Here is a 24,256-nt window from a genome sequence, read left to right on the forward strand (position 1 = left end):
TAATTTTTGTCGATGTGGTTGGTGATAATAAATTTGCGAAGAGAGAGAGACAAATACCTTAATACTTTATCGGGCATGAAAAGGGTTAAAAATTTAAGTTCGTTAAGTTTGAAACGATGGATCGATTTTAAGATATAATTGTTAGAAATGCTAACACGAAGAAAGGCTGATTTGGTAATGAACTTCCCTCCTCAGTCAGTGCAGCAGGAGAGGAAGTGGAAAACTAATAAGGCCAGTTTTGGAGGATTCCAGCTTCCGACCGCGAACACTGAAATATCAGGAGTCTATTGAAACGCAACCGGAAGTGCCAAAAATGCCTCGTTATCATCCACTAACGATTATTGCAGCCCAAACCGCTTATCGCGAGGGGGAGCGGGGCTAGAAATCGCCAAACAAGAGCTGGAACTGCAGTTATTAGGTATCAGGAGCTGGCTCCGGATGAGGTGGGGGAGAACCTTTCTCCCGACGCAAAGGAAATTAATGAAATTATTAAATTAATTACCTAATGCAGATTTCTCTCCTCCTCCACTATCTGCTCGCCTGTCCGAAAGGGTGGCTGCGCTCGCTCGCCTCTTGGACCAATTTCCTGGCGTATTGCAGCGCCATCTACTCCCCGTCTGCTGTAATTAAGGGAGAGAGATCCCTGCTGCACACCTGTTGTGTACAGGTAGCTTAGTTGCACCCAGCCCACTTGATTGCTTCTCGATACTCATAAAAATTAAAGCATTTCTGTCAAAACCGTCCACTTGTCTATCCAAAAATTACCCAACTATTTCTCTAAAGTTATTTAGCAACTTCAGGAGTATTCTTGCTCGGCAGTTTCTAAAAAACTCTTCAGAATTAGCATTATGAATAATAGCTTTTCTGTCTTTTCACAATATTCGTGCTACTTATTTATCCATAGAAAACGAATCCCGATGTGCTACATTCCAATCCAAAAAATATTTCTTTTCCACCGTCTTAATTTAAATGAAAAAATGTTTAATGATTGGCAAATTTTACGGTTGGAACAGAGATTAGAAAATAATACGTTTAATGTTTGAACAATTATTGTTCGATATGCGATGTGCACTTTCAGACCTCATAAAAAAGAAAAACACTTAAGCCGAGACGATTATAGCCGAGATTCTCGGACTGGGCGTGCACAAGAGAGCCTGGCTTTCTCTCATCGAAGGCGGGATGGTACACGCGCCCCGCTCACCGAGTCACGAGTCTCAGCAGATGTTGAGACCACCGTTCCCTTATCTAGAGAGCGAGAGGCGGGAGTCGGCCAGTGAGCTCGTGACCCAAACACCGATGCATTCAATAGAGCCCGTCCACCAGACATAACTAATGGATGACAGCTTGGGGAGGGAATAAATCGTGAGTGCTTCTCTAAGGGGATGGGGAACTCAGGTCCGGCTTACCCATCCCGGATCGGCCGATAGTATCGTCCAGCAAACCGGAATCGTCGACGAATATCTTAATTCCGTCGAAACAATGGAAACACTGAACTAGGAGGGGGCATCATCGGCTTTGGGGATGCCCCCGCAGCACGCAGTGCGTGCATTATTGTCTCCGTGACTAGAGATCTCCGATCTATCATAAGGCAAACATCTCTGATAGAGCTGTAGGCTCAGGCGATTCGATATCTTAGTCAAGTTTTGACGATTCTTTTGGTACTATGTTGCTTGGAATATGGGACTGTATACGACCAGGACTATGACATTACAAATTTATAAAAAAATCAAAATTTTGATTTTCAAGTCAATCTTCAAAAGTGCGAAAATTAAACTTTATTGTAAACTGCCTCCATTTATTACAATAAATGGAGGCAGTTTATCCAAATCGTTTACTGCTTCATCTCAAATTTACATATTCACAGTGACCATTTATCATAATCCTAAAAGAAAACAGTCATGGCCTCTGGCCTTGGCTTTAGGGCGGGGCGACTCGTAAAGTTCAGCATTCACAATCAGTTAATGGCTCTGACATCCTTTATGACTGGATTAACTCGAACTGATCTTTACCCTTCGATGACCATTTACCAATCGAACGTGTTTTAATGATCTTACATAGTCCGTGTATAAACACTTACATCACGTATACTCATCTACAGAGAGCTTCCTCCGAGAATCTAATGACACGATTTCGACAACTTAACATCAGTTAGTTTAATTTCCGGATAAAAGTTCGTATTTTCAACTTATCGTACCTATGTAGAAAGGTCAATAGATTATTATAGAGGGTCCTGGAGCTGCGCCAGGTGTAGAGGCCACTTTATTTATTAACCGTCTACCATTAATTAAGACCCGTATTTTATTATCATAATGATTAATGCAATAATTAAATTCCGTTATTTATTTTCATAGAAAAGCCAAACATCACTCTTCATCCTGCAATATTAATTAGCAACGGATAATGGGGAAGTACGGACTCAAAATAGGACTCACTTATATATGAGGCTATTAAAGATCATAAATTATCTTGAAAATAATTCTATTTATGAAGATAAAGCTATATTAATTGAATTTAAAATGATGCAATTGTAAGTATATTAGATAATTATCCTCTTAATTCGATTATCGTTGTTATTATCTTGTTGTGTGCGTGTCTAAATGATCGCGTGCGATAAGGGACGGATTTTAAGAAGTTAAAGGGTCCGTTCCTTGCAGAATATAAAAAATTTCCCAACTTAGAACAAAAAGCTCTTCCTCAGTTTAATTTTTGTTAGAGCGAACCGTTTGTAATCTTCGGGCGATAATCTTACATCAGACAAAAAGGAATCGATCTATCAGATCCATCTTCCATCTACATCTTCACCGGAAATCACACGTCTAGAAGCGACTCTCCCGGAAGTGTGTCGCCATTAGAGACGCCACGTGACTGGAGTTGTCCCGCGAAGAATTGGATACGTGGCTTTATCAGAACGGAAGAGAGAGGTCCTCGCTATCTGGCAGCCCCTCGGATAGAAACTATGCGAGCAGAAAATCCTATCACCGAATACAACAGCCAAACAATGAGGCAGAAAAAAGAAGAAGAAAAAAACTGTGTGCAGGATCGGCGAGCACGCCACTTGTTGAGCGCGCCGCATGCAATCGAGGCGCCCCCGGCAAAGAACCATCTCTTTTGTAGCCTCGATGCCGGTGGTCTATAATCTCCTCCCCCATTCTCGCTTCCCGCGGAGTGTTCCCCGAATTTGCATGTTTATACATCCTCCCCCGTGTATATGCGTCGTTATTGGGGGACGGGACGTTTGGACGCGAGACGTGACGGAAATACTCAAGTACAGTGTTGGAAGCCATAAAACAACCGACATTCCAAAGCACTCTTACGTCAACCGATCGCTCTCCCCCGCTCCCTCCCAAAGAGTAGTTTTGTGTTTGCAACTATTTCCGACGCTTCTTTTGTCCACGTTCTTTAATGACAATGTTGCGACTTGTCCCCTTCTCCCCGACCTGCGCCGCTTCCGAGTGATGCTTGGAATGCTCGCGTAACGTCCGTCTTTTCTGTGACGTTAGACGCTATTTGTTGTAGAACAATGTCTCTTGAGGGAGAAATATGAGTTTTTTTTTTGCCTCATGAAGAAACGCAGCATCATAAGACTCCCACTCAGATTGCTCCGCCATGATGCCGAATTTCTTTTCTAATAGAATAATCCAACCAGGGTTTAAATAAAATTATCCTGGCTTTACTTTTTTATGAGAAAGATAAGTAATTTCTTCAGGTGGTGTCCGCTTCACGCTAATGGTCCTGCATGCTGTAAAACTTCCTCCGGATAATAGGATAATGCTCTTATTGTGTGATAATGACGTTGGAAATAAGCTTTTTCTCAAGGCAGAGCGGGCCTATTCTGAAAATAGCACAATAAGAGTCTATACGGAGAAGTTTCAACTCCATAGAGGATCCTTTTAAACAGATAGTCACTGGCTATCTGTTGAAATCTTTATCCAACAAACGTACAAACTTGCAATTCGCAGACCTAAATCTCTTTTCCTTTCAAATCATGTATTCGATCACTAATCGAGAATAAGCTGTCTACAGATACCACGAGATGATTATTTTTATTAAATACAGTAAAATACACGGTAAACAATACGTTAAAAAGTACAAATATTTGCAAATTACACTTAAATTCGAGGTTAATTTCATTAACTATCATATAAAAGAGTAAAATTTCTCAATCAATAAATTTGTTTTAAATGATGTGAACTCTCTACGAAACGAGGGGCGAGGTCTACTAGTTCACAATGCAAATTTCCTAGGGTGGGGGTTGAAGAGAGCTATAAAAGACTTCTAATGGGATGACAGAGGGCGTGTCAATCAATGACTGTAGTGTGCCGAAACAGTAGAAACGATGGTAGAATAAAAATGGGCCGCAAGTCCTATATCGGTCCATCGCAATTAACGAGATAAAATGCTTCCAACATTACCACCAAACAAATACGAAGCCAAGATTAATCGCTACGGTAGCTTATAATTTAAAAATCCGAGAAATTCTTTCGACGTTTTTAAATTAAAATTTTTTATTTTTTGAATTTTCCTACAAAATTTAGTATTTTTTTTAAAGATCTAATCATTAACTACTTCTATCAAATTTTGAATATTTTAAAAATCTCAATTAGCCTACAATTTAATCCTGATGACTTTTGCTTCGGAACGAGTGGTTAGTTTTTGCCCTGTCAATCTTTCCTCTCTTTAAAAATGTTTTAACGAATCATTTAAAAAGTTATAAAAAAAATTATTGGGATTAACTTTGGTTAACATATGTTATAACAAACAGACCAGCCCGGGTTCTTTAACGTATCATATAGTAGGGATTATCTGATTAGAGAATCTGGACACTGATGTAGAATTTGGATTTGTTCTATAATATGTGTTAATTATCTCGGGGCAGCATAATTCCGACTCTATCTAGGAAGACCTCCTTATTAGTTCGACTGTTATTGAGGATTAGCGAGAACCATCTTCCTCCCTACTGACACATTGTCCTTAATTCGTGGAGTCTCATCCGCGGATAAAGGCTAAGAAGGCCTTTTTCAGTCCATCCGGTCTCATTACAGAGGAGTATGCGGCGGAGGGAGAGATAACGCAAAGTTACGCAATTAGCGCTATTATCATCAATGTCCAGTGGCCGCCTCGTTCCCCTGGGTTTTGCCTGCTGAAACCGTGTCGGTGATGGATGTCCAACCTATCTATCCCCATCCTCCCCCGACTGGACAGTTTTGGGGTCAGGCAGGCAAACGCCACGGGGGCAATTAGTCAAATTACCGGTTGCAAACCTAAACTAACCACATCCGCTATTACGGACCGGGGGAAGGGGGGGGAATACTTTGCTCGGGATTTGTGGCTTATCGTCGTCCTAAATGGACGCGAGAGGCGATCAGGAAACGCCAGTGACGTAATGAGACGTCATTAGTGGGCCCGATCTCATCTCAACGACCGTCTTCCGGTTGCCTAGGCAACGATTGAAGGCGACAATTGCGTCATTTCCGGTTGTTGTTCGGATACTCGCTCCCCCCAGAGAGATGCCGATTGATGTCGAGCGTTGGAGTGATTTGTGAGACGTATGCACAAAGTCTATACGCTTAGACCTCATATGACCAATGGAATAACTCCTAATTGGTTCAGGAGATATTACGTCCATCAGCTGACCCTTTATCGTTCCTACGATCCTTACTTTGAAGAATTAATGACGCTTTGGACTGGCTATTCGTTAAAGAGCGGAAGATTTAGTAAGGCCGAATAAAAGGCGATGAAAGCCTGCGTAACGCCAACCTTGGCCGATCAAATTCGTTTAACTGGTGACACGATATCTTAGCAAACCTCCTAATTATTTAACGATCAAGTTTTTCTCCTTATGCTAATACGTTTATCATTTTAAATTCATTTTTATCTACAAAGGATAACGATTAATTCGGCTTATTCTTCTGTCCACTCCTCATTCTCAGATCATGCATGTAGATCTAATTAATTCTACTCTAATATTTAAAAAGCCAGTAAAGAAAATAAATAATAAACCATCAAATTTAATATAATTTATTATAAATACTTGTACACTTTGACTTTTATTTTTGATTATTTTTAAAATTAAAATTCACATATCTGGACTGAAAGTTTTCTAAAATTCTTAATTCTTTAAAGAGTAAAATTTTAAGGATCTATTAAAGATATAATTAGCCATTAATTATATAAGATCATATTAAGGGATTAACATCTCACTAATTAATAACCCTCGACGAAAATTAGAAAGAATGATAGAAAAGAAACGGATCACGTGATCGCCGGCTCAGATCGAGACTCGATTGTCAACACCTCCCAGCAGGCGGCAGCACCTGTATGCGTCTTGAGGTGCCCCTTAATTGGTATTGACACACCGCCTTAATTAAGTAATTAGTGACCGCCATTTTCCATTAATTGCCCTTGTGCCGGGAGAGGCCCAACCCAGCAGCCACAGACGATCTCGACTGCCGAAGAGGAAGAGATGTGAAAAGACGCAATTGCGAATTCCAATAATTCATTACTCCTGGCTTTAATTGAGTTACGTGGACGTCATTAAATGCGATATGTTAGATGACGATTTTTGACTGTTTGCCCATCCCGTTCGGCCCTAAATCGCCCCGTTATTAATAAAAAACATTCTCATTTAAATATCCGCGATTTGAAGATTTCAAATTTTTTTATTTTTTATTTTTTAAATAATGTCGATATTATTTCGTTAATAGACCGAGTAATTTAAATCTATTATTAAATTTAAATTGGTTTTTATAAATACACACTTTATTATTAACAAGATGTTTAAGATTTCATTCTGATTTCCAGGTGAAAGAGATAATTATACGATGTGAAAAATATCCTAGAAAAGAAGTATTAGGTGAAGCGTAAAAGCATTTAACAGTCTCGTTTTAGATTTTAAAATAAGTTTCTGAAGGTTGGAACCTTTACGCCAACAACAGACATAATTACTACGATAAATGTAAAAGTAGGTAAGAAGCGCTTAAATCCTCGTGATGTAGACTTGGAAAGAAACACCTTTTTTCCGCCTTCTCCTCGTGGCATGGGCCACACGAAACCCTAAGCAATTGCCCAAAAACGCCTTCTAGACAAAGAAAGTTCTATTGTTGTTGCTGGACGTGCGTGCAGCCATTCAACTCCCGCCCCCTCCCACTAACTATGGGGGCCATTCCGGGAATAGTTCCCCCTCCCCAGCAGCATTCGTTTCCACGTCTTCAATAAATCAAAGTTTGGACAACCTTGTATTAGGTCCAGGTGACATCTTAATCACTACCTGCCCTCGATGTGATCTACCGGAACGTCGATGGCAGAGCGTTGACCTCTGACCCTCGCTCCCCTCCCCTCCCTTCCCATCATTCCCTTAGGGATCGCATCTCCTCCCCTACCGATGTAGATAGGCTGAGAGATAGGTACCGGGCTATGGCAATTGTCGCCATCTTAATATGCAGCAGAAAGCACTTAAGATAGATACCGAATGCAACTGCGCAGAATCGTAATTGCCGAACCAGACAGACAATGCAGATAACTAGACATGAATTATAGGTCTGCAATCGCGTACTTAATGTTTATATAATAATTTTAAATAAGACCGGCCTCATACGACCAGAAATCTGCCGAAGCAAAATAAATCGTTTAACGTCCTTTTAAAGGGCCTACTTTTCGTTTTAAGCTATTGTCAACCATGCTGTAGCTGTGTTTACTGAAATATCCCGAAATTGCCTTCTCAAAAACGGAAAGTGCCAAGCGGTTTTATACTATAAGAAGTTTTCGTTTCTGAACATTCCACAATTACATACGAAAATATCCGGATAATCTCGTACAAAAATACATTTTTGGCCAAATTATATTAGCATTCAGTAATAAGCTAATTGTTGATACTTCTATTGTAATCGAAATTCGAATATTTTAAATTAATGGAAAATTATTGTTGTGATTCTCTTTATAAAACTGGCGTAATTATATTGTGATATCGAAAAGCTAATTTCTAAAGCTAGAAATTATAATTAAATTCCATAGGTTATTTAAGAAGTCGACGATTCATACTGAGATGGATTATCATTAGTAAGACGATCGACAATAACTTTGAAGCAATCTACTTACAAAATTCCAAATTAATATATACAAATCATACGCATGAAAAGCAAGATTCGAAATATTTATTGAATATTGGCATTGGAGATTGTTTTTGTCGCGAAAGGGTCTCAATTTCATTGGTATTATCTTAGGCTAATTGGAAGCGCAAAATTTAGATTTCAGATATAAGTTTAATGTATTTCATCTCTTCTGAAGTAATTTCTATTGTGAATAATTGAAGTGCATTGGTTATTCGGGCGTTTAAGAACTAAATGCATTTTAACTTTATGAAATATATCAAATGCAATAAGCTCATACATTAAGAAATTCTTGATTGTTCATTCTCCGGGTCTTTTACCGAGAGATGATGATTCTATTGTTCGGACGGACATCACTTTTTCAGTCTACAATGACGTCATTTCAAGGACGAGGTCAAGAGGTGGCATGCGCGTCATTCCCGAAACGTGATGGAGTAAATAGTTTGAGAAACCCACCCACCATTAGAGTCGGTATATTAAAGAGAAGGATCGTAGTAAAGTAATACTTGCGCAGGTAGGATGGCCAATGTCATCCGGCCTGTGCCAACGAACCCGGCTCGAAATCAACCTTTGAACTTGGCCGTGAGAAGAATGGATCGGAATCATCTTTGTGTCCGAGGATTCACTAAAACTTGCGAACGTGCTTTTGAACGGGACCTAATTGGGACGAGGAAAGTTTTTAATGAGGATCCGGCACCCGGAAGAAGTAACACTCAGAGAATTGTTTATCTCGGAAGAAGTGAAAGAATGCAGATAAAAATAAAACAATTGGACGTTCCGGAGAAAAGCGAAGGGCAAAGGTTTAGAAATGTGCCCAAGGGTCTTTATTAAAGCCACGAATAAAGTTGTAGTCCCTGCGGTTCTGTGGCTTAATTAGACATTCTAAATTAGCCTAGACACGATCCAAATTTAAACATGTCTTCGACTGAAATAATTGTTTTATTCTACTTTCTAAATTTCTCAATTTGAATATTTAATTTTTTTTTTTTCTTTTCAAATGTATAAAAATATCTCAGTAATAATTTGAAAACACATTAAGTAGAGCAAAAGTAAGTTTTAAAATTTACTGTAAACCTAACGCCAGTTTAATTAACTGTGTCTAATTAAACACATTTTATCCAACATTGGCTAGATTTATCTCGTCTTCACCTAAAAATCTCGCCCATTAGAAGAAAGGCAGCGCGTGCGGTCAAACTCGTGATTTCTCTGGACATCTCTGACAACGTCACGATGAAGCAAAACGTGACGGACAACAAATTAAAGCCGCCTTTGCCCAATACAAGAGGAGCAATTTCCCTATTACTCGTTTTGGCATCGCCCTCCTCGTCTCACCAATTTTCCTGTTTACCTAGGTTCAAGTCGATCGGGTTATCTGCGCCCATTAAGCGTTGCTTGTGGGCAATTTGCCCTATTACGTTGTCTCATGTGAGATCTTCTTTATCGTACGACAACGTTTAAAATAGAGGAAAGGAACGCCACATCGCCTCGCAAATATGAAAATTGATCCCAGTCTCAACCACGAATCATGTTTTTGATACTAAAAATGATATCGAAGTTCACTTCTCCAAAGTCGCGTTTGGATCTGAATTGATGATCCTTGATCGTAATTTAGCATTATTAAAGGATTTTTCAACTTTCTCGTAAAAAATATTTATAAAAGAAAATAAATGAAAAATTTATATCTTTGTGGTGCTAAGTTCAGCAACTGCTTTGATTTCATTAAAGATTGAATCCGTATTTCGTTTTAAAAGTCGACCATCTTGCTCAAATAACTTATTAAATATAATTATTTATAATTAGAAAATTGCCTTACCTGGAACTTCGATCATCTTTTTATAAACATTTAAGAAAGCCGCTTCTGCCGCTTTGCTTCTCTTGGAGAGGTTGTCTATCTCAGACTGAAAATTCTTGAGTAGAGGAGCCACTGCATTTCGAATTTCCTATAATAAAGGTATCTTTATTTAACGTTTTGATATCATAGAAAGATTTTCCAAGTTATAAATGAAAAGTAAAATTTGGATCTACGAGTGTTTCGGGTAAAGATTTCTCTTGACCTTCCCAATAAAGCCAGACTTTTACAGAATATGGAAGGAAACTGATGAAAATTTCGATAAAAAAGAAAAGTCGAGTGGTTGCACGAATAAAAAGTAAGTTAAAGGCACAGCTCATCAAACTTTTCTTGTGACTTTAGATGAACTCGAAGCTATTTATAATGCCAATTGCCTTCATTTGAATCGGAGGAATTAAAACGTGGCAAAGAGAAATTTAATTCCTAAAAAGATCCAAAGTTTCTTTGAATGGATGAAGAGCCCATTTTGCTTCTTTCGTGACAATTTGCACTAGCCATTTCCCATCCTCCCGCACATTAATTAGGGGACCATGAGAGCCACCAGATTTTCTGAAGCAATGGAATTTCTTTATTTAATTATCCTAGAACCGCCCTTACCCATTTTCTCTCATTCGAACGCACGAACAACGAATTTATGAATGCCCAATTGGGGTAGAGACAGGCTCTTTCAAGCTGCAATGAATATTTAAAACACCCGGAAGTAGGAGTGCGTGACGACCCCGGAGTTTGCGTGACATTGCAACCTCCCACACCTCGACCCAAGCAAAACCGCAAACCCAATGGGCCATTAAGCAGAAAAACGGTGGCGGAGACTTTGGTGTGGAAGAGACGTCGCTTTCTTCCTACCACCTCATCCATCACTCCCTCCGGAGAAGGAGAGACCTCTGCGGCTCTTGCAAGCTCCACAAGTTTTTTCTCCTTTTCTTCTTCTTCTGATGCGGAAATTGAATCTTTATCAGAGCGAACCTGTCGGAACTCGCTTGTCGTCACTTTGCAATGGAATTTGTTGAGATGCCGATGCATGATTCATCGATGTTTCGATCTCTTAAAAGCAGCTACTATCGACGATTTAACTACTACCTCCATCAGATTTTTCTGCTTAAAACCGCCTTTTCTACTACAAAACGATTCCAAATAACAATAAGACTTAAGTCGTTTTTCAGATTTTAATTCTGTGCAACACAAAAGTCCGCTATTTAATATCTAAAAAGAAATTTTTATTAAAACAATTAAAATTAAATTTTCTATATTAGAAACAAAAATTTAGCATGAATATTAGTATAATTTCAATATAAATAGAACAACAACAATTATAAAGTAAGAATCCGAGAGGACCAATGGTCAATGACGTCTGTTTTATAACAATCTTCCTTTCGACTGGCATCATCTAAAAAGAGCAGAATTTGGCCTTTCTATATTTAACTTGGTTCCTTAAAATTAACATGGCAAAGTCGGAACTTTGGCCCAAGGTTAAGCATTAAAAAGCCCTAGAAATTAGAGATTTTATACGGCCCTGGAGCCGTTGTAAAATGTTCCTAATTGGTAGAGCATACATAATTTTGTACAAAGCAAATTCGAAAAATGCCCGAGCGAAAAAACCATCAAATAGCCTACCAGATGGACAAGAAGACGGTGAATAGCTCCACTTTAAGACTGACATTACCACTAACTCGCCCTTTATGACTTTCGTAAGTCAATTTCGGCAGAAAAGAGGGTCGTTTAGAAAAGGAAGAAGCAGAAAAGGAATGGAAAATCCGGTCGACTGATCGGAATCTCGGTGAACTATAGATAAACAGGGCCCGATAACATTGAACGTAATTTTGGAGGGAAAAAACAGTTTTTATTCTTCTGAATATTCTTAATTTTCTAAAATTCTGTCTTAAGCAAAGGTTTATTTCAAGCTAAAATCAAAACAACTCCAAAGTTATTAATTGCGGAATTTCTTGGATTCTATTAAAAACTCTTCTATTTTTATAAACAATACAGTACCGGAACTAATTTGGTTCTTTCTTCCTTTGTAAATCTAAAGATCGAATTGATATCGAGTCCTTTTAAGAACGATGAAGCTTTGATTTTCCTTTTGCATTCGGTTTCTGCATTTATTTGAAATTCGTGCGTTTAATTGTGTCAGCGTGTGAATCTTAATTATTGAGCTTCTCCTCAAGTCGGTAGCAATTATTGCTTCTCATCCCATAATACTCGTCTTCTATCAAGTAAAAGAGGTATTCAGAAAATGTCCAAAGTCGGAATAACTTTTCCTTTTCCAGCAAAGGACTGTTTATCCAAATTGACTATCAGTGGAAGTGATAAGTCCGTCCATCAATCCAACATGGCAGGATTAAAGTTCAAGCGCCTATGAAAAGCAGTGAAACACAAAATTCAATTACAGGGATTGCCAGATGGAGATTAAGTCAAAGCGAACGAGATTGACAACATCTTCTTCAATCTAACACCTCCAACTCGCCTTTATGACTCGGTTCCATTGTAACCTCTTCCACTCTAATGTGCCTCAATGATGACGATGTCGGTTAATGGACACGCTTACTGACGCGCAGGATGATGGGAAACTGGTCACGTGAATTTCCTAGTGTCCGAATCATTCCAAAGAAAGTAGTTAACTTCATAGTTATAAGCTTACTTTTAGAAAACAACCGTAACCGAAGTTGCAACTTTCCATTGTCAAGCCTCATCGCATCGAGACATTGAAATTATCCTACTGCTCGATTTCTATCAGTTTGAAACACTTTCTTACACGCTTATTCTCGTATTAATACATCTACATTTCATTTCCACTGTACGAACTCTTACCTAATCTTACGCCACTAATAGTGTTAGATTTTACAAGTTCGAAATAAAATAACAGTTTCACTTCTAATTACATCTCAACTGAGATCATATCAGAGATAAGTGCAGAAGAAAGAAATATTTAGCTGAAGTCTAAATGCGTCTAAGCTTTAACTTTTCGCCCTCGAAGGGAACAATCAGAGGGCCAGACATAGCAATCACGACCACTCGAGTCGTTCAATCGAACAAACAATTTCCTCCTCGAGAAAACATCATCATCTCTATCAATATCACCATTTGGACGGAAAGGGAGAAGTGAAGTCCTCCGGGTGGCGAAGGAGGAGGACGAGTCCATTACGTCACGTCCTGATGACTGGACATTAAAAGCTCCCTCCGCGAATCTATAGACGACGAATACAATATAACAGTAGGGTACGTTTTACCGATACATCCCATCGTTGTCTGTCCGAATGATAGTGCTACTAACCGTTAATAGCAATCGAATCCAGCCATAATTGTTATGTTTTTTCTTAAATTAGGTGTTTAAATCTAAGAAGATCTCTTCTATTTGATTAATGAAATCACCATGTAAAAACTGGCGGCATTTTAGAGTTAAAACTTTGAAGGAATCGAAGTTTGCATTCCAGTTAAGTTTCCTGGTATATTTTTATCTGACTTGCCGGAGGATTGGTTGGAAAAGCCATAATCTAGTTCCTGTCTTTATTTCATTATGTTGAAGGCGATGATACAGTACAATCTTATCCTTTCCATTTACTTTTCGTGCGAAATGCGAAATATCCATTTACTTTTTGCAAAAGAGCACGGGCATCGTTTTTGATATCGAGAGCGAAAGGAGCCATTGTCCATTCACAATGGGCAGTGAAAGTAAACCGAGTGTCCGGTTTCAATTGTCACCATGGAAACTAGACCCGCTCCCCTTGACGTCATCGAAGAGGAGGACTGTTAAGAGTTAGACTCCGGAGGTCATTAAACGTTTTTAGCGTTTCCGCCGTCCAGAACGGAAGTTAATCGGACTTTGAAGGGGAACGGAAAACAAAAGACACCCCGCATTTCCGGGAATGCGCCAGAAAGGAGAAGTCACAATAGAGAATGGGATGAGAAGAAGAAAGAATGGGGGAGAAAGGATAAAAAAAACGTGTTAATGAACAATCGGAACCGACATTTTGATAAAAATAGCGACGTCGTTAGCGAACGAGATGAGAAGAAGCGAGATTGGTTGCCTGGCAACCACTTTGCTTCGGATTAGAGGTAGATCGACCCTAAGCTGATCCTAATGAAAATTAATAAAGGAAATGCCTTACCTGTTGCGTGGATTTCTTGAAATCTCGGCTCAACTCCACCAGCTTCTTCCGCGAAAGGTCGCTCTCGTCCTGTCTGTCCGCTAATTCCGTGGCTATTATATCGAGTTCTTTCTGGAAAAAAGAAATTCCAATTCAGAAGAGTAAAAGTCTTTGTATTGTAAGCTTTGGCCTCGCAGTTTTGATAAACACTTCCACACGGAAGCCAATCTCCAAATCGAACGGGTCATCGCGACTCTCGATGCCACGGAAGTGTAAAAACTTACAAATAATATCGTCTATCGATACTCGGTGCCGATTCGGCTCGATAATCTAATAAGAAACGGTTTCAAAAATGAATTATTTTATCAATAATGAATGGCTAATGTGAATCTAAAGATGTAGAGTTATTTAGCAGACATAATAGCATCACGCGAGCCCCCTAATGATACGTTGTATCTCACTATTGTCATGGTAACGTCCACTGTAATTCCCAACCCAGGAAGAAAGGGTCGAACAGGTGTCGCCAGGGATGTCCTTAATGAGCTGGACGTGTGCAAACAGGTTGCAAAATTTTCACGTGGACTGTTACGCCCAATTCACCGTGTTGTATCGAATCGACTACGTCCGATGCTTACTTTAAGTCGGTTTTTCCCCTCTCTTAAGAAAAGAAAAACAAACCGAATGCGATTCGCTACGAGTATACTGTGAAACAACGTTTATTTAAAGAGAGATAAAATTAATAATAAAATATCCTCTCGGAACTCCGCGAGTTAAACAACTGTGTATCGTTATTTGATCATTCGGCCCAATTTGATTCGACTAAAAACTACGTGACTACATGACTAATGTAGTGTTGAAATCCTGTCAAGTGCTTACGAGACACGACGTCCTAAGGGAAGAAGAGTTCCCCCTCTAACAGCAATCACGTGATTATTCGGCTTAGCAGTGTATAAAAGGACTAACTCGACTATTAACTCGGTCGAACAATATTCTAAGCCTCTTATATTAAACAACGCATCAATTATTAAGCTGTCTGAAAGAAAGAGAGCGAAGGAGAGGAAAGTACAAATTGGATGCCATTAAGACGTCATCAATTTGAGATCTCTTCTTATCGCTGTTCTCATCGAACCAAGATAATATCGACTCTTTTAATTGATAGATTAGACATTTATTTTTATAGATATTAAATTACTCTTCCATTAATTATGATGAAGCTCGATAGAGGTAAAAGATATTTTTAAGTGTTTGTTAATAAATGTGCAGAAAAGTACACTACGACGGTTTTAAAATGAAGAGTTAATGAAAATAAAAAGAAGAAGAGAGTTAAAAAATATCTTGGGTTGATCAGCCGCTGCTTTATATTTCTCCATCAGAAAAATGAAATTTTAAAAGGGCTACAATCGATTCAGATTGGCATTAAGTGCCTATGAGTCTATTTAAATTCGATGGATACAGCATGCTAATATGAATACAGTGTAATCACCGTTCATGTTATTTTGCTGCGCAGGGTTAAATATTTATTTTGTTTTAGTTGATACGGGGCAGAAGGATGTGCACGAACAAGCACATAATTATTCTTGACCAAACTCAATCGATATTAAATCCCATCGGACAAATGTTGGGATTTTTATACTTTTTTTAGTGTTTAAAGCACTTTTAGCAAAACTGAAAATATGGAGTGCGAAAACAGTATCTAGTCATTCACAACAACACATTAAGTCACCTATTAAAAGGAGCAGCAGAACTATAAAAACAAATACGGCCACAGGTGGTGTTTTATTGAGTCCCGTTACCCGTTTTACTAGCGGGGTATACGTATGGTGCAGCACATAATCCCACACTTTTAAACAGCAAAGAAAAAAAAATCAATTTTATGGCCCACAAAAGGATCTGCTTGACGCATCGACGAGCTGCCGGTCTGATCGGGCTCTGCCAGGGCGGAGTCGCCCCTCTCTTCTCCAGATGTCCGCGACGCATCCTCATCCCCCGCTACAATTACGTAAAGCGTTATCGAAATAAACCGTCCCGTCTGTAATGGAATCCGATAGAATGAATATTTATTCGCGTCCCTTCCGCAAAGACAAACTCTGGTTTGTGGCAAATTACGAATCTGTTTAAATTCTTTCCGTCCCGCATCAACTTTATAATTTCGACGGTTTCCGAATGGGTTTCGAGATCGTCGGATCTTTGGTGTAAATAGAGACGGCAAATAATGAATTTCGTTTGTTCGAAAACACCAGAAATGAGAACTGTTAGACCGTTGCGGACCGACAGATTAGGATAAGGAATCGTCAGACGGTTCCGTTAGTTGAATGCGCTAGGACACAAGATGTTATTTACGATTGTTAACAATTTTTAGTAGGATTTACACTAATATTAAGTTGCACAGATAATGGGTTAAGAGAATAATCTAAATTGTGAGCCATGCAGGGAGATATATAGATATTATGCGCGCCAATCGATTGCTGACTCATTAAGCTTAACACCAGCAGCGCGTCTGCAGCTCCCAACGGTGGTCTCCCTCCCCTCTAGAGGGGTGAGGTACAAACCACCTCTAAACGACGTAGGTCGGGCGATCCGATATCCACAGACTGGACAGAAAGGGCTGAGATAGCGATAAATCCATTATACCGATTAAAACTTTTGTCTGTCGCCCCCCGTCGGACCACGCCTATTTCGACGGGAATGACCGGTGACGTCACGAATCCCCGTTGCGTCCATCAGAAATGCAAAAATAGTGATGGAATTAGGAGATTTTAAAGAAGCAAATGACGCCAGATGCTGCGCATACTTAATTCGTTATCGTGGTAGATAAGCAAAGTGTAAAATAAAGGGATGGAGGGAGCAGGCGAGGTCCTTCGGAGGGTGGGGAAGATCCGGTACGGTGTGGGTGCGGCAGTCACGTGACAATACGGGCCGAACGGGGCGGAGTACTATATAATTTGTCCATCTATATGCAGACAATAAGTTATAATTGAATGAACTCGAAATTAGTTAAGTGCGTCCGAATGGCTGAAGGGCCTCGCAAACCTGTTACACTTCTCGAGCGAAAAAAGTTAAGTTGAATTTTCGAATTAAAAGCGTGACAGTAGTGTGACGTCATGCCATCGTCACGCACCTTTCCCTCCTCACGTTCTTTCAAATTACTCTTAAATCAGGGCTACAATGCCGTAAACAATGCAACAGATGGTGAGGTTGTCCGCTGCCAAATTAACTCGGGACGTAGATGACAGGTGGAGCCACTCGTCTCCCTGTACTCTCAGGAGGGGGAAGGAAATGAGAATAGATGTTGGGAAAAGTTTGTTGGCGAAACTAAGATATAGTAAAGCACGTTAATATCAGAAGGTCGTACTCATTTATTCACAGATGAATAGCTGGAGGAGCGGAAGGCAGCAGTTCGAATAGAAGAGGAGGAAGACTTTGCATCCTCAGTTTAAATAAATAATTCATGGCCGTGTTATCCTGGATTTTTGTGTTGTACATTCATTCCAATCAGTTAACTCTCATAACTGATAGCTCTTCATCTCCACTTTATCATTAGAAAACGCATTCTGTTCCGGAACAACCCAAATTTGTTTGTTCCTACGTAGTGTTTAGAGAATTTAGCTGGAAATTCGTCCGAATTAAAATTAGTCTTTCAATGTTTTCCAGATGATATTGACTATCTTATTATCTTATTTTTTTAGCACAGAGGAAAGAAAGTAAAGTGAATAATAAATTCAATGCTTCACTGCATGACTAGAGAATATTGCGGAGAAAACGCATCCTGCAAAGTTGTTTAAATTCATTTATGGAGTTTACTTTTTAATTTTAAATTTGCACACGTGCCACATTATACCGTAGATAGATGGCTTCATTTTAAAAGATGACTAGAAAACCCAACGATCGGATTCACTTTCTATCTTGTCCTCTTCGACAATTCTTCAAAGAAAGTGGTTTTCCCCTGTAATAAGTAGATATTTATGAAAAGTTATTTATTGTATAAATAGGCAATTATAAAGGCTGGGAACTCATAAAAGTAAATTTTTTATTATTTATTGCTTTTGTCGGAGTAAGGATGATTTATCGTTCTCGTTCCTTCTTATTGAAAATTCAATCTAGTTTAAGGAAATTGGATCATCCCCGGTTATCAGGTTTTGGGAGGACCGCCTCCTGTGGATTAACGAGCTATCCAAATTTCTTCCCAATAATCAACATCCGAAAGCCATTTTTCTTTTCTGACACCTGGAAAATTATTGTTTTATTAATTACCAGGCAAAACTTCAGTTTCAATGCTCTTCTGGAAGTCTCGAGGTGAGTTTCTCGTAGTGGGTTTTCGACTTCTTTGAGAATTCGTGAATGGATATTGTAATTACATTAGCATCGACGAAGGCAATAATCTTTAAGGAAAAAGAAAAATTTGTCCCTGTAAAGAGGTAATCCTAAGATAGTTCTTAGAATCGAGAAGGTTTCCAACATCGCAGATATTCGAACGAAAGTTAGATCTCGATCTCTTCCTTTGGAACCGAGTCCTTTAAGTAGACACGGCCTAATTGGTGATAACCTAACCAGTCGACAATTCTTTTTTAAGGGGCGAGGGGAAGAGGTCGCTAGTGTCGCCAATGCGTCTCTGCCTATGCATCCGCCCTCCAAGTTGGCGCCATGGCAGTCGAGCGCTCATTGCTGCGTTCCGATTCATTTGCATGCTGATTTGTCTAGAGCCAGCGGTCCTTTCCCCCCTCGGGTCCTCATCTATCTCTGTCACCGAAGGTGCGGGGAGCCCCGGATTAATATTCGCGCGCCACAGTCTGCGGGGACCGGGGGAACTTGTGGGGCCCCCGGGGAACGAGTCCGTTGGGAGGGTTACAGCAGCACCGCCCCCGCTCGCTAATTACTGCGGACAGACCGATGGATAGTTTTTCCATCTGTTTTAATAACCTACGCCTGCCGGTGGGACTTATCATAGTTTTTCGTTGAGTATACAAATAAAAAGCTCCGGCGATGAAAACATCAAAGTTCGGTCGGAAGAGTTCCCAACATTATTTTTCGACATTATCAAAATGCCTATGCAAAAGAGGATGCCTAAAATATTTTCCTATTTCGAGCGACTGTCCAAATATCCAAGTGACAATTAATCCAACCGCATTACTTTTAAGAGCCATCGGTTCCATTCCTGTACGCGTGAACAAAATTAAAGTCGTTTCGATATAAATTTCGTTGTAATCGAGAATAATAATAATGTCTTACGAGTCCAGGAAAAGTGAATTCATTTCTTTAGTCTTCTGAGCCTTATTACTTAACCGTGTGACCGAATTCAATTTTCGAAGAATCACCTTGGTCCTTGAAGGACTTTGAGGGAACAATAAGGGCATCCATCATGGATTCAGTGCATCGCTATAACATAAACCTTCGGATCCTTATCAGTTCTTTTGTAACTCTATTGGCTAGACCGATCTTGACAGTAGTGTCTCCGATTTCGACCGAGGCAAGTCTGATTTATTTTATAGATTTTTAGTATAATCGTTCCTTATTGCCTTTCATATAAAAATTTTTCCTCGAAAATATACCCAGACCATTTCTTTTATTATCTGTTGTCAACTAAAACTGAAAGAATAAAGACAATTACAATAATTTCGGAATGCGTAGAATCTATATTTAATTCAACCTTTAATTGTCTTCTGATCTATCGATAAAATATTACTTTCTTTATTTAATTTAATACAAAGTTACCGTCAGAATTCGATCTCGGAACTTTTCGAAAAGTCTGGGATTTTTCAAATAAGTTAATTAATATGGCAAATCGAATAAGTTGTAAATCTCGCAAATTCGTGCGTGGTCTGATATTATGGAAGATTATCGACCTCTACGGGTTAAAAAATCCTAGATAGATAGGTCTACGAGTCGAGGCCGGTTTTGAACCACGTATCATCCATTCAGGATATATTGAAGACCTCCCGTTACCCAACAGCCTTGATCTTTGAACTCGACAGATTAGGGAATCTCCTGACGTCTTATTTCCGTCGTCAAAGAATCCCCGCAGAGTTGTGTGTCCAATAAATCTGCGACGAGATGGCGCATTGAACCCTATTTCTAATGGCACCCCATTGGGCACCCGGCTTGTCTTTTCACCCTTTCCTTGACATCCGTCATTGCTACCAGATCTGATAGAGGGAGGACGTTGGCCCCTCTTCCTTTAATTTGTCTTTTCTATCAGCAGATCTTTTATGGGAAGGACGAGGAAATGATCGGCTGTAGAAATATCGAAAGAAAATTATACACTTAATAAACTAAACTGTTGATAATTTTCACCGATCTTTCGATTTTATCACAACAAATCTGTTCGGAAACAGAAATGTATTTAAACCTAATTAAAAGGTTTCGTTGAATTACAAATTTTCATAATAACAGCGTTGAATTTTCGAGATATAATTAAATTTTATTCGGAGAATTATTTAGAAATGATTCGTAATAAATGAGTTTATGACCATTTATTTCAAATCATATCAAAAGCTATCGATATTTAGATCTTCCTTCTTTTAAACCGTTTTGTAAATGACCGAGATTTACTTTATAACCTATTTATGATTATCGAAATCTCCACGCCATTTCTTAATGTAAATTTAAAATCCGAAGAAGAATTTGAAGCCATTTTAATTAGATGAATATATTTCTTTAAATGGAAGAAGAATTAAGAAATATTTGAAATCTACAAAGCGATTCTTACAGTGTTCTTCATGGCCGAAACTTTTAAACGGGACTTTGTTCGTGAAAATTTAAGTTAAATTGGATATAGAAAATAAAATTCGAAATAAACGAAGCTTTTCTAGTGTCTATTGGTCTCCCATACATTAAGGACTCTTTTTATCAATTTAAAAAATTTCCGTTCAATTGTTCCTTTATTTATGAAGTTTATCTCTCAAGTTTAATATTTACTCGGCCCGATTCGTCCCCGGGGGCCTATGCGACTGCGATACAATTGGACACGGATGTGTATTTGTGCCATTGAGTTGCCATTGAGTTTAGTTATTCAGCAAGTGGGTCCCCCCGAGGATTTCGTGCCCAAGTTGATTGACAAGATGTAAGAGCGGTTGGGGATTCGCTTAATGAAAGAACCCGAGACAAGAAGTGAAGAAAGCGTGTTGAATAAACCAAACAATGAGTCTGTATGTCACAATCAGATGGACTCTGCGTACTTCCTAATGAGAATGGATAGGATTACGTCTTTCGCTCGGACGGATAGATCTCCCTCAGACGCACCTTCTCTGCGAATTTTTCATCTTTAAAATAAATTAGTTTCTCTTTTAAGGATTATTAGGAATTTTGTTCCTGTTCCTCATATTTTTACAATTTACTGCATCAAGGATTCATAAGAAGAATATTTTAATACAACCTGTTAACAGCAGCCGTTATACTTATCAATTTAGCCAACTAACTTTTCCAATGAATGCTTAGAGTTCAAATTTTGATTAATCGTGTAATTCACAATTTGCTCCTTCTTCTAATTCCACAATAAACAACGTTGTTGTAATTAAAATTGCGTTACAAACCGTATGTAAACTGCTGGCAGAGAACATGCAGTTCTACCATGATATAAAAAGCATAAATGCCTTTTATGTCATGGTAGAACTGCATAATTAATAAGAGAACAGAAATGTAAGCAGAGTGGAGAAATAGAATAGAGGCCCTACTATATAAAGAACCTCTGCGCATGTTTCAATATCATAATTTAAATTTTCATTGTACTTAAGGTTGAAATATTGCGTATTTCTAACCCAATAAAGCAAAAGAAAATGAAATCGCCATCCAGGTCAAACGAGAAAGCAAAGAAATGATTGGAATTCCCCAAGAAACCGTTTGCCAGAGGAAAAGTATAGGGACCGAATCTCACCTTATGTACGATGCGGCGCTGAGAGATAGGATGGGTTACGACCACACATTCGCTGTCGGGGGAGAGTAAAACAACCCTGGTAGGGCCATTCCCCCAAGTCATAAAGATAGTCCAACACAACTCTGCTGTAGTTGCTTCGCCGTCCGCCAGACTGCGTAGCCGTTCTATCACCCTCGCAGCTTTATTGTCTCATCACAGTAAATATTTAAATATTGAAGACAATGTCCAACCGGGGACCAGGTATAAATCACATCTTCAATCAGCTACCCCCCAGCAGCCGGTAAGATAATCCCTTCAATACATATTCATCCCCCCTCGCTGCACATGCGACTTTGCTTCTCTACCGGGATCCATTCATCACCTGCAAGGATCGTCTATCAACTAATCCACTTCTGCTTTGGACTCGTCCAGGAACCGCATTTCTTACTTCCCTTCTACGCCTCGATCCCCGGGAGGGATTCGTCCCAACCTAGAAATGAGTTTTCGTTCCCTCAATGGTGGGCCTTGGCGCAATACCCGCCGTGCCCCGATTTTATCGCTTGTCATAAGTTCCCTCCCAAGATGTAGTAGATGCTCCATCAGTATTTATTTATTTATTTATTCATTCTCTAGTTGGATAAATCACCTGCATGTTCACTTATCAACTTCAATTTAATAGGCTTAGCTCTAATTTCCAATTCGTTTTCTTTTCTTTTTTAATTTCGTGATGAGAAAGGCCCAAGGCATAATTTCATTTTTGATTCATTTTTTTCTTCCGAAACAATTTCCAATTCTAGCTCTAGACGTTCAGTCTCCGGTAGTCCTCGACGACGTGGATTTTTCTGGGAAAACGTCGAAAGTCTGAAATTCGGAGTGCACTTACTAACCATATCAACAGACCTACTTTAAGTGAAGGAAGTGATTAACTGGAATATCTGTGTTGCCTTAAACGGCTGCACCCTCGCTAATGATTTCGATCCCCGTATCAGTTTTTTGTGATTTAATCTCGGTTACAACTTTTTACTCGAGTGTAGTTCACCTTTTGTTCGACGGTCCTGCAATTTCGAACGACGCCAGGCCGTAAGTCGTCTGCTCGGTCAGACGAAGAATGAAAGCAACGCGCGTGCAAATTTACTGCACCCAACCGTCTCTAGGCAGCCATAGAGGATGGCGTCCGTGATATAACCCTTAAATATGATCAATGGAGCTTTCCCCATCTCGGTGAGGACTTCATCATGGACGCGTACGGAATAAACAAACATGGAACGGAATGGATTTTTGCATAGGAGCTCTTTTGTCTGGCGTCTGTGCGGCGGCTTCGCATACGCAATGAGGAGACAATCAAAAGACATTCGCGCCCTCCATTTATAGCCCGGAGACTCCGGATGTTCGGCTCTGAGCTTTCCCCTGCCATGGAAATCCGCCATCGAGAACCGTGATTACACAGATCGGAATATTGGATAACTCGTTTTATGCCTAATGTTCCGTGGGTGGCAATGTGAGTGCTGCATTTGATGCCTTTATTCGGATCTCGCCCCGACAAAAGAACAATTCGATGTTCAATTCCTCAATGAAAGCCTTGTATACTTTATATCTTCTGCATGATTTTAATGGTAAATCTACTGAAACCGTCGCCGATAACTTTAGATGTAAGCTGATGTTTTTTATATTGACTTTATGAGATCACTGCGTTTTTATTTTATTGAAAAATGCTATATAAATAAATTTATGTCATTTGTTAAAGTACGGTTCTTAATAAAGGTCTTCCTGCTACTTTGATCCGTATGCTCCGTCCTAAATTAAAAACTGAATCTTTATAAAAAGTATAGAAGAACCGAGCTATTGCTTATAGAAAAACAAGGGCGCTGACCCCAAGAAGTGTGGGTGGATAATCGTCGCTCATCCCATAATAGTCCGATATTGCACTTCCTCTCCGCTTTGCCACTTTAATTGGCAGTTGATTCGTCCTTCTAATCCCGGGACTTGTCGACTTCCCCTGTTTTAATCAATACAAATCCTCTTAGGCAAAACCGATTGGTTTGTTGCCGTGGAAACTAGACCCCTATTCAGCCCTTCTCCGACCCGTCAAGGAGAATGTCGATAAATCAATCGAGGCGAAGTCCAGATGGTCACCTGTGGCACTCTTCAGCTGTGCGACGTCTTAAGGACGTGGAATTTTGCTCCGAATGACCCTTAGGTCTTAAATGTTTAAAAGACTAATATTATGATCAATCTGACTTATTCTTACATTAAATATCTAATAAATCTCTTAAATCACTTCATAAACAGGTTTCTTTACAAAATAATTCGTAAACATCCAATTAATAGATCTCGAAATGAAGTGTCTGTAGGACGGACGCAGTTAGGATAA

At 39.3% G+C, this 24,256-nt stretch overlaps 1 protein-coding gene across 1 annotated transcript in view; it reads right to left on the minus strand.

Moving 5' to 3' along the window:
- LOC136981479 (homeobox protein cut-like 1) overlaps window positions 1-22,031 on the minus strand; it is a 78,246-nt gene extending 56,215 nt beyond the window's left edge. Inside the window, 3 exon segments of the mRNA XM_067277792.1 lie at window positions 9,919-10,045; window positions 14,061-14,171; window positions 21,907-22,031. Of these exon segments, the coding sequence (XP_067133893.1) occupies window positions 9,919-10,045; window positions 14,061-14,171; window positions 21,907-22,008 (340 nt within the window). The 5' untranslated portion in view covers window positions 22,009-22,031.
- Window positions 22,032-24,256: the final 2,225 nt, after the last annotated feature.

The sequence above is a fragment of the Centruroides vittatus genome, unplaced genomic scaffold (assembly GCF_030686945.1).
Source record: "Centruroides vittatus isolate TY-2023 unplaced genomic scaffold, ASM3068694v2 contig_1168, whole genome shotgun sequence".
NCBI lineage: Eukaryota > Metazoa > Arthropoda > Arachnida > Scorpiones > Buthidae > Centruroides > Centruroides vittatus.